Here is a 12,268-nt window from a genome sequence, read left to right as displayed (position 1 = left end):
CCCGGCAGGAAGTGTTTTTTCGAGTGTAAAGGAAAGCTACATTTGTTTATAATGCATCAAACATCAGGCAGAAGTGGTTGACGTTCCTGATTCCCTACCAGCAAAAGAAAATGATTTTAATTCGTCACACTTGACTGTTTTGTGAACATGGACCAGTGTGCAGCTGAGCGAGACGACAAACTTGCTGAAACCCAATGCCTTTCCAACGTTAGTAACAATCTATCAGTGTCCCAACTGTCTTTATTTTGTGTAAGTCATGGAGCAAACACAGTTGTCTGTGTAGCATTATAGAGTGTGCATATGGGGAACAGGGTTGCTAATAGCTATTTCCCACCACAATCAGTGGGTCTACCAGAGTTTTTTTTAAATACTGGTAGTGTAAAAAATGTGTAATGTTGTCATTACACGTTACCGATGCTGTAGAAAACCTAATGCTAAAATGCTAAAGACATCAGAGACATCTTGAAGAAACCTCTTTTCTTGAGAAACTTTGGACTGTCCAGTCTCTACTTACGGATCAGATTCAGAATCCAACACATATGGCTGTATGCGGACATTTTAAAAAGATAAATCGCCATTTATTATCAACTACTATACGGTGTATCAATTCCTATAAATTTCGGCAGCGATCCAGAAATCATCCTGAGGACTTGGAAGTATGACCAACTACAGCAGAGTGGGTGTGCCTGGTGGTGGGCCGTGGGTGGAATAAATTACAACAGACCGTTTTTGCAGGAAGCATGAAATCCAAAGAAATATAGGTTGAATAGATGTAGATTCTGGAAGATCTTGAAATCTTTCTGTGCTGGTTATTGTGTGTAGCTGCTCTATCAGAGTCCACAACTCAGTACAAAGGGCCAAAAAATTTGCATAATAGGTCCCCTTTAAATTTGTCACTTAAAATCAATTAAATATGTTGAAAAAGTTCTGATATCATTACTAGGGCAATTTTAATCAGATTAATCATAGTTTTAAATTAATTAATCACAATGAGCAACTATTGTCTGAAATATGTCTGTTTTTACTGTATTTTAAAAAACTTTTTATTCAAAAATAAATGGCGGGCAATGAGGGGTTGCGTTCAAGGACATCACGTAATTAAAAGTAAATTGACTTGTTGTCCGTGTATTGTCCAGCATTCTTGTACATCCAAATTCAAAGGTATGAAGTGAGTGATAAGAACACACACACACAAATTCTAAAGTCGTTTTTGTGATGTTTTGAGTGTCCCTGAATGCATCCATGACTCCACCATCATAACAGAGAGGTGTGCTTGTTCTAGTTTATATTCGTGAATTACACCCAAAAAAATGATAGGAGTTAATGAAATACCTAATTTTTACATTTGTAGAACTTCACAAAAAGGTCATAATTGTATGATAAAATGACTTTGAAAAAGTTTATCGTGATCGATCGAATATTTAAGGAATTTGGAGCTAAAAAAGTTTGCTGAAGATACTGTTTTCCAAAAGATTTCTTTAGTTATGAAATAAGTATAAAAATAGGCAACATTTAAAAAATCTTTTTTTTACATTTGTTTTGAAGTTTTAAGAAATATGACCATTTTAACACTGACATATGTATGGTTTGTAATGTATAAGGTGATCAATAAAATAAACGTAAAGGACAATTTGCAAATGACAAAGAATGTGATTTGAGCAGGTGGCCACAGATGATGATGGTAATGATGATGATGGCTTCGAAAAGCTTTCTTCCAGCCTTGTTTTTCATCCCTCTACCAGAGTGGAAAAGGGCGGAAAGGCCGTGGTGCATTTTGTGATTGGCCTTTGCATACATTTTCCCTTTCAACAACAAAGTGATGAAAAAAGACAACCTCACAAAGACCACCTCTCCCTCGCGCCTGTGCAGATGTTGGTTGTGCTCTAACAAAACAAACAGGAGCCGGCAGGTCAGACATCTCCACTAACCTTATCCATTCCTACCACTGAAAAAAAACATGTCTTCCATCCCCTGTATCCATGTTAATGAGACCAAGCCCAGGTCTGTCCAGCTCACCAGAGAGATGTCAGCCAGCAGTGTGTTCAGACTCTCAGATGGATCCTCCTGATTGGCGTCCACCACGCTGTCGTTCTGAAACATGAAGCAGAAAGAACAAAAGCAGGAGAGTCAAAGGATGGAAAAGTAGAATTATGGCAGTGGTTATCAATTATTTTACATCATCCCTTACTGAAATACTATTTATTTTTGTATTTGTACAAACCACTGTGTTGATGGCACTATCATCGTTCAAACTTAAATAAAGACACTAGAGGACCTATCAACATAGTTCAAATAAAATACAGTAAAGTCTCGTTATATCGATATCGGTTATATCGAAGTACTGCTTATTACGATTTCTAGTCTTTCTAGTCTTTTATGATATAATTAGTTCCGTTAGTAGATACCCGGTTATTATGATAATCCGGTTACTACGATGCCCTTTTCATCTCCCGCCAGCCAATTTGGTCTGCTTATATCGATACAAAAGCAGCTTAAATCAATCTTTGCTTAAGGATTTCAATACCAAAAAAGAACACGGCGAACGGCTGCTTCCAGTCAACTTTATTTTTCACACTTCCACCACCAGAGCACAGCACACACACCAATTCCCGCACTTCCTGGTTCACAGGTCATGCTCAACCCGCCCCACATAGCTGGCCAAACACATGCCTGCAACAGAAGAACCAACTGATAAAGCATACACACCTATTCCAACAAAGACACAAGCGTACAAATACATGTATTTAATTGTGTTGTATTCAGATATCTTTTTATCGCTTACAATAATCACTGTTTTTCATATGTACATGCTGGCGTTCGTGGTTTCTCTCGTATAGATTCTATACACACGAGAGAAACCACAAATGCAGTGTTGCAGGCATGTGTTTGGCCAGCTATGTGGGGCGGGTTGAGCATGACCTGTGAACCAGGAAGTGCGGGAATCGGTGTGTGTGCTGTGCTCTGGTGGTGGAAGTGTGAAAAATAAAGTTATCTCATGGAAGCAGCCGTTCGCCGTGTTCTTTTTTGGTATTGAAATCCTTAAGCAAAGATTGATTTAAGCTGTACAATATTTAGTATGATTAGAATCAGAATCAGAATGCCCTTCATTGTCATTTTACATATAGTAGAATGAAATTGCAGCAGCTCCATTTTCAGTGCAAGACAGTATGACTTGATCTAGAATCCTTTCCCCTCTTGTTGGGCATTTAACATGCTGGTAGAACTTCGGGAGTACAATCTTGCAATGACGTGTACACCCTCAGGGTGGGCCCGTTGTTGTGCATTGATGGCGTTAGCATGTGTTAGCATCTGGGGGGATGTAAACGGCTTTTATTAATGTTAAAATGTATATTTAGATGGTCGTAAAAAGGTTTTCTATGCCAAAACTACAAACATTTTCAATTTATAAAAAAGGAATCCAAGTTCACTTATTGGGTCAGTAACCAATTAACAGTGATAAACGAGGGATGACTTTTTGCGTTTTTTTTGGGGGGGGGGGGGGGGATTTTATTTCTATGGTAGAAAATGAATAAATGAAAGAATGAATGTTCAAAGGGGCAATAAAATAACGCACACTTTGGACTATCCTGCCCTTAAAAACACCTCTTCACAGGTGTTTGTCAAGGGTGGGGGTGACATTCTAATTCTGGGGGAAACTCTCAAGACTACTTAGCCCCTTACCTGACAGAAAGGAAATGTTAACACAGTCGGGGCGCAAGAAAAATATTGCAGATATGAGGCAACTTCATAAGTAAACACTGACGTGGAATGAGCAGCAAATGTTCTGCAAAAATTCCATAATCAGGGAAAAAAACAGAGCTTCAACACATGAAACCTTATCAGCCACCTGAAACGCCAGCGTTGCTACATGAGCCTGTTGTTTGTCCCTATATAGCTATGCCGTTTGAGAGTGCAAACACATTGCCAGAGACAACTCAAGGGAATGATGGCGTTACACGATCAGCTTTTTTTTAGCTTGTGAATCCGTTGGAACCACTGTTTGTACGTCATACAAGAAGCAGGGCTCGACAATAACGATGTACCGATGGCCCGATGGCAAGTAAATCCAATCAGTGATATTCCCGTCGGGCAAGTGCACTTCGGCATTCCATACTGCCAAGAGTTTTTTTTAAAAGCGGTTCTTGTTGGGTGTTGGTAAAACACGGACTGCGTAATTCCGGTGGTAATTTGCAAACCAATCCTTGCAAATCTTGAAATGGACCAATCAGAATCGTTTATTTAGACCATAGTCCGCGTTTTACCCACACCGCTCTTGTTCGCGATCAACCAATCAGTGATCGTTTGACTACAAAAACATCTATCATGGCGTCCCTGCCAACATGGTCTAATTCTTCAACAACTTGTGAAGGAAAACAACAAAAAGTGATGAACCAGTGCCTCCTAAACAAGTATTTTATTAGCGGCAGCAAATCAAATGATGGCACAGGTGAGTGAATCACATTGCTGTGACAATTTGAAGTGGTCACAATGAAACACCAGCGATTAGATCCAATACCAAGTGCTGATTTTGCACAAGCTACAAAATCTAGCGCTTCCATTTCTCTGTGTATTTTTCTCACCTTTGCTTCACAAATTATTGTTTGACCATTGAGCATTTTTTTCTGGATTAAAAACACTTTACTAGTACACAAATGTGTCTATTCAATAATGTTTCATTGTGGTGCACAACTTATAAATATCACTGCTTATGTCACGCCTTCGCTTCGGTATTGCGACACGACCCCAAGATGCAGAGAGCAGGAGATCCAAGTGCAGATCGAAAGTCAATTTAATATAAACAGAAATGGTTTACAGCAGCAGGATGCGAGCAAAGACGGTCGGAGTAGCGTGGAGAGCTACAACAAACAATGCAGCCACAAACTAGTGAGCACGCACCTGAACTAAATTGAAGGGTAACATAATTAGCAACAGGTGCGAGTGATAAGGGAACAGAAAAGCAGGCAGACAAAACAGGAAACGCTACCAAAACAAAAGCATGAAAACAGGAACCAAGGCATAGAAATATAAACCAAATAAACTGTCACACCGGCGAGCTTGCGGATCGTGACAGTACACCCCCCTCAAGGACGGATCCTAGACGTCCAGAAAGTCCAAAGTCACAAAAAGGCAGGGATGGGTGGAGGGAGGTTCGGTGGTGGGTAGCCGGCAAAACACTCGGGGGGTCGTCCTGGACGGTAGACTAGACGAACAAGGCCGAACCTCTCAGGAGGTCGGCCAGGGTGGCAGGGCCACGCAGGAGGACGGCCAGAAGGGTGAGCAGCCCAGAGGGCACTGGGCTCCTCTGGAGGGTGCCCAGGACAACAGGCCCCGTGAGAGCCATGGATGGACCCCTCTGGGGGCCGGCCAGGGTGGTGGGCCTGACCAGGGAGGCCGGCCCAACATAGGCGAGGTGATGCCGGAGGAGGCAGAGCAGCATCCCGCCGCTGGAGAGGACGAGCGGCATCCCGCCGCTGGAGAGGACGAGCGGCATCCCGCCGCTGGAGAGGACGAGCGGCATCCCGCCGCTGGAGAGGTGGCGGCGTGGTGTCCCGCCGTGGAAGAGGTGGCGCCGGAGGAGGCGGCGAAGAAGCAGGCGTCCGGCCCTGACGCGGAGACGGCGAAGAAGCAGGAGTCCGGTCCTGACGCGGAGACGGCGAAGAAGCAGGAGTCCGGTCCTGACGCGGAGACGGCGAAGAAGCAGGAGTCCGGTCCTGACGCGGAGACGGCGAAGAAGCAGGAGTCCGGTCCTGACGCGGAGACGGCGAAGAAGCAGGAGTCCGGTCCTGACGCGGAGACGGCGAAGAAGCAGGAGTCCGGTCCTGACGCGGAGACGGCGAAGAAGCAGGAGTCCGGTCCTGACGCGGAGACGGCGAAGAAGCAGGAGTCCGGTCCTGACGCGGAGACGGCGAAGAAGCAGGAGTCCGGTCCTGACGCGGAGACGGCGAAGAAGCAGGAGTCCGGTCCTGACGCGGAGACGGCGAAGAAGCAGGAGTCCGGTCCTGACGCGGAGACGGCGAAGAAGCAGGCGTCCGGCCCTGACGCGGAGACGGCGAAGAAGCAGGCGTCCGGCCCTGACGCGGAGACGGCGAAGCAGCGGGCGTCCGGCCCTGACGCGGAGACGGCGAAGCAGCGGGCATCCGGCCCCGACGCGGCGACGGCGAAGCAGCAGGCGTCGTCCATGCCAGAGCCTGACCATCTGCTCCAGCAAACCCTGCTGCTCGTCCTACAGGTGGAGTGGGCTGTGCCTCCTCACTCCCCCAGCAGGTGGCGCCATTCTCCCCTTCCATCGGCGGGCTGGGCTGTGCTTCCACCATAGCCCAGCAGGTGGTACTAGCCCCCCCTCTCGAAGGCGGATCCCAGACGCCGTAATCAGAGGGAGCCGAAACCAGGGCAGGGAGGAGGGAGGCTTGGAGGAGGGTCACTGGCTCCTCCAGGTCAGCAGTCCCGGCCACAGCCACTTGTTTGGGCCTGAAGCTGCGCGGCTTGGGCACGGGCGGGATCAGGGGCGCCGCGCAGCTTGGCATGAGAGTCGGGTCTTGAGAACCCCTCGGGCTGCGTGGCTTGGGCACGGGCGGGATCAGGGACGCCGCGCAGCTTGGCATGAGAGCCGGGTCTTGAGAACCCCTCGGGCTGCGCGGCTTGGGCACCGGCGGAATCTGGGATGCCACGCAGCTTGGCATGGGAGCCGGAGTTTGGGAACCCTTGGGGCTGCGCGGTTTGGGCACAGGAGGAATCCAGGCTATCACGCTGCTTGGCACGGGAGCCGGAGTTTGGGAACCCCTCGGGCTGCACGGTTTGGGCACAGGAGGAATCTGGGCCGACACGCAGCTAGGCACGGGAGCCGGGGTTTGGAAACCCTTGAAGCTGCGTGGCTTGGGCACAGGAGGAAACTGGGCCGTCATGCAGCTTGGCACGGGAGCCGGGGTTTGGGAACCCCTCGGGCTGCGCGGCTTGGGCACAGGCGGAATCTGGGATGCCACGCAGCTTGGCACGGGAGCCGGGGTTTGGGAACCCTTGAGGCTGCGTGGCTTGGGCACAGGAGGGGAACATGCGCCGTGGTCCTCTTCGTGTTGCATGGGAGGCAACGGGGATTCCGAAGAGGTGGGCAGCTGGGGCTCGGCGGGCAGTCGTGACGTGGGAGTCGACGGCAGCAGCGAGATGGGCCAGCACTCAGTGACTGTGTGAGTTGAGGGTTGTGCCCTGGCTTGGCGTGACGAGGAGGAAGAGAGCGGTTTCACCTTTTGACGCCGTGGAGCCCTGGCTGGAGGCGGCCGAGACGTACGTCGGTGTCGCGGCCAGGCCGGTGTGTCATCTACGGGGCCCGGATGAACCCACGCCATGGGTATGAGCGTGCCATCCGGCCCCCACACCATGTCCTCCAGTTCCTCCGGAGTGAACCTCGTGCACTCCTCTTCCATCGCCTTCAGGATCTGCCAGGTCCAAAAGTCGCTCTCTGCGAGGTCGCCTTCATTTGGTGGCTGCATTCTGTCACGCCTTCGCTTCGGTATTGCGACACGACCCCAAGATGCAGAGAGCAGGAGATCCAAGTGCAGATCGAAAGTCAATTTAATATAAACAGAAATGGTTTACAGCAGCAGGATGCGAGCAAAGACGGTCGGAGTAGCGTGGAGAGCTACAACAAACAATGCAGCCACAAACTAGTGAGCACGCACCTGAACTAAATAGAAGGGTAACATAATTAGCAACAGGTGCGAGTGATAAGGGAACAGAAAAGCAGGCAGACAAAACAGGAAACGCTACCAAAACAAAAGCATGAAAACAGGAACCAAGGCATAGAAATATAAACCAAATAAACTGTCACACCGGCGAGCTTGCGGATCGTGACAGCTTACTACGACTACGATGTGTAAGGTAGTATGGCATGCCATGTTAACATATATCTACACTATTTTTCAGACATTCCTCCAAATACAATGCGTCAGTACTACAGTAAACCTCGGATATATCGGACTCGGATATTTCGGAAATTCGCTCACAACAGACAGATAAAAAAGAACCAATTTTTCTGTAATGGATTTCCAATAAAAATTCATTGCATATATCGGATTTTTTATAACGGATTTCACCTATTTCGGACAAAATCTCCAGTCCCGTTCCAATTTCCCTCGCATATATCGGATGGCCGCATCGTGTCTTTCTCCTGGCTCCAGATTTAGGACAAATATAAAAGTGAGTGACGTCAATAATACTAGCACAGCAGTGAATGAGATCTTAACCTCACTATTGGAAATAACGTAGGCCTGACGGGCGTAACAGGGCCTAGCTTAATTAACAATTTGTTATGCTCAGAGTCCAATAAAGTTAAATTCTTATTACCTTACGTCTCTTTTCATTGCCCAGTCCAGGTACATTGGAAACATAGTCAAGGAAGTGCCTTTTTATAACGGATAAAATCCGATTTACGCATAAAACGGACATTTCCCGGTATACGCATATAACGGATTTCGCTTATATCGGACAAAACCAGTGGGAACAATAGAATCCGATATATCCGAGGTTTACTGTGTTATCTGATGAATTATCAGCATATATGTTAAAGATTTTCATTTCATTTTACATGGGGCAAGTTCGGGCAAGTAGTTCTCACCTTAAGGATTCCCCATGGGCAAGTCATTTTTGTTTTTAATGTAGAGCCCTGTAATATTAAAGTTTTTCTATGCTCTAACTGTAAAAATATTCAATTTATAAATACAAAATCCTACTTTGCGTTATATATTGCTCCTATATGTTGATGTTGGCTTCTTGTGCACTTTTTACTTGGTTGTGGACATCAATGGGGTCAATTTAAACGAGTTCCACAGTATTAGGCACTTGAGCTCAACATGATTCACACATGTTCACCAAGTCCCATGATGTTGTTTCATGGCAATGCTCCATTTAACTGGCACACGGGATGTTAGCAGTGCCAAGTGTTTCCTGTTACCAGGCTGATCCTTCACTTAATTACCACGGTGCTGAAATGACTTGAAACATGAAATGAACTTCCTCCAGCTGCAAAAGTGCATCTATTTCCTAGTGTCTCTTTTTATTTGCATCGAGTTGATGGTGTGCCTGGAATTCAGTGTTTCAAAATTTGTTTTGCCCAAACCGACCAAGCTTTCTAATCTGCTATAAGCAGCAGTGGCAGTAGTCACCCATGGGTCAAACAACCCAAACACAAACAGACACACTGGATGACTTCATAGCAACAAACACAGACACACACACACACACAAGGACTGAGAAATACTGCTTGAAATATCCAGTGAGAGTCAAAGCTTCTTTCCACTATCATCTTTGACCCTGTGTTTGAGTGTCCTATCTAATAAACCTTCATTCTGATGGGGACACATTTTATAAACTACAGTGGAACCTTGGCTAGAGTCATTAATCCCTTCCAGAAGGTCCAACTCTGAACAAACGTCCTCTAACCAAATCATTTTTTCCCATTACAAATAATGTAAATCCAATTAATCAGTTTCAAAATGGAGCAAATGAACATTTAGTGTTATCTTTACCTTCACTGAAGACATGATTGTTGACAGAGATGTGTGTTTTGCTAAGAGTTATTTGTTGAATTCATATATATCAGTAGTATTACTATTAGTCCACATAACATCACACATGAGGCCGTTCCACCTACAGTTTTTTGTTCCACTTTTAAGGAAGATTAAAAAAAATGCTTTTGCTCAAACTGAGGTTCCACTGCATAGAAAAAGACAAACAAACACGGCAGAAGAGATTCACTGCAAAACCAATAGAAACCTGAGAATCGGTATGTTGTTACCCAAAGGAAGACTTAGTAATCAGAAATACAGTTATCCCTCGCTTATCACGGTTAATTGGTTCCGACCCAAATGTGATTTCTGTTAAGTAGAATTCCTTATTTACAAATATTTTTGCACTTAGAGCAAATAAAACCTGTGTACTACCTTCTAAAATATGTTAGTAGAAATAATGAGAGAAATTAAGTCATTTAAGATATAAATAAGACGTGTTTTGGTGCAACAGGAGCTGAGTGGAGGTCGTCGTTGAGCTTTAGTGTTGCCCCTCCACAACCTGGAAAGGGGTATGAATTGAAATCCTTTGGTACAGAATAAGGAAGCCAATCCACAATGACTTGATGTGTATTCACCATCAGGATTTCAATAACAACACTTCAGATCTCATAAGACGACCACACCAACAGTTGCCCATTTGTTTCCAGCATTATCAGTTAAACAAACATTTGAACACTAAACATTTGGGTTGTTAAGACATTGTCTACAAGTGTCAATCTAGTCACAATTTCCACAACCAATTTATACTTTTCATATATCTTTAGTACATTAATATCAGTAACACATTTCACATATTACAATTAGCCTGCTTAATGCTATTCACCATACATTAAGGACTGCTAGCATTAGCCATTTCACGTGTTCAAATGCTCTACAAAACATTTCATAACAAACCACTTTGGAGTCAGCTGTTTACTTTAGCAACTTTCTACACTCTTTACAGCTGTTTGTATACATTATTTATACTTTATACTAACCTGTGGTACAGAATAAGGCAGACAATACACAATAACTTGATGTGTATTCACCATCAGGATTTATTCTTCCTCTGTTGTTTTATCACCTACTCTATACCACCATCGCTGCCAGCACCCCCTAGTGGACATTTCGGTATTACACCCAAACACCAACAATGGAGATTTGGATTATTTTCGACGCAAACATATTTAAAAATAGCGGGGTGCCTGATTTTGCAACTGAATTTTATATATCACACATGAATTATTCATACTTTTAACTGATTTATACATATGTATGCATTTTAAACAGTTTTCACCATGTTTACTAATTGTATCTTTTTATGTACCTTACATTAGCTTAGAGCAGGGGTCTCAAACACGCGGCCCGCAGGACACTAGTTTGAGACCCCCGCCTTGATATGAAAGTTTAATGTTAGTGCGGATGCTATATGGTATCATGTAGCCAGAAAAAATTATTACGTTTGATTAATGTTCATGTTAAAGGTTAAATAACTGTTAATAGTTATCCTCTCCATCCGTGTGGAAGTGGTAAGCTTTTGGCTATTTAAGTTTAAAGGAAATAACTTGAAGGCTACCGTTTAGGTCGCTAGCTCTCTAGTTTGCGAGCTAGCATGTGTCTCAAGACCCTGCAGTTGCGCAATATGTTGTAAATAAAAAGAGTATAAATGTGACTATAGTCGTGTTTTGTCATGTCTACAGGGCTCTAATAATGCTTTGTTCATTTTAATCTGAAGAAAATAATTTGTCTACCCACCAACTATATGTGGTTTCTTAAGTTTTTATTATTTGCTGTTTTATTATTATTATTATTATATTTATTTATTTATTACTGATTGATTGATGGATTTGTTTATTTATTTTTCATCTTATTTTGTGTAGAAAAATAAAAAGTAAGATATTTGAGAACAGTGGAATGTTTTATCAGAGCTTTTCTTGTAGAAAATCGAAACCAAAGCAAAGTTTATTCATTTTTCTGTTTTTAGGGTTTAGGGTTTACCCTAATAAATGCATTTTTTTTTTTTTGAAAACCTGATGCGGCCCAGTCTCACCCAGACCCTAGCTCCAGTGGCCCCCAAGTAAATTGAGTTTGAGACTTCTGGCTTAGAGCTTTGAGCAGCATCCATGGCCCATGTTAAGAATTATTGTGGCTGTTGTGAGATCATTCAAACTTGCAATAAAAGCCTGTTGTTCTGGCGATCGGGTCTGGTGCTTGTGTGTCTAACCAAACATTACAGTAATATTCCTGACACCTAGTGACCAGTGTAGAATACTACATATTACCACAACCATTTTGAGTCCATCTTCTGAACGCCTGATATTTGTATTGTGGTCCATTTAGTCATTTTATGCTGGAAAATGTTTCATTTCGGCAAAAAAGGATATATTTTGGAACCTGATAGCCGTGAAATTTCAAGCATGACGTTGCGAGGGATTACTGTATATATTTTGCTGTTTTTGTTTTTAGCCCAAACACATCCATCTAATAAGTCGCATTAATAAATTGTAGGGTCTAATTTGGTAAACAACATTAGAAATCAACAAAGACAGTCAGAAATAAAACACACAGTTAAGACAAGTCAAAATCATTTATGTGGAGCTAAATGGAAGAAAATGTTGAATTTGACTTCAGGGAGAAATATGAGAAGCAAAGAGGAGAGGTTGTTTTGAATTTTTCATCCTCTAGGTATCTACCCACAGGGAATTTAACATTCCCCTGTGTGGCCTGCA

General features: G+C 44.0%; 1 protein-coding gene across 3 annotated transcripts in view; it reads right to left on the bottom strand.

The window, feature by feature from the left end:
- Nucleotides 1-12,268, bottom strand: part of whrna (whirlin a) — a 154,888-nt gene that overhangs the window by 20,299 nt on the left and 122,321 nt on the right. For all 3 annotated transcript variants that reach the window (XM_078794224.1, XM_058064923.2, XM_078794225.1), the window contains one exon: nt 2,017-2,091. In XM_078794224.1, the coding sequence (XP_078650350.1) occupies nt 2,017-2,091 (75 nt within the window). The remainder of the gene's footprint in view (nt 1-2,016; nt 2,092-12,268) is intronic.

Source organism: Doryrhamphus excisus, linkage group LG10, assembly GCF_037039965.1.
Source record: "Doryrhamphus excisus strain RoL-2023G ecotype Guam linkage group LG10, RoL_Dexc_Guam_v1.1, whole genome shotgun sequence".
Taxonomy (NCBI): domain Eukaryota; kingdom Metazoa; phylum Chordata; class Actinopteri; order Syngnathiformes; family Syngnathidae; genus Doryrhamphus; species Doryrhamphus excisus.
Note: the sequence above shows the minus strand (reverse complement) of the source record. Positions and strands in the feature narration are given on the sequence as shown.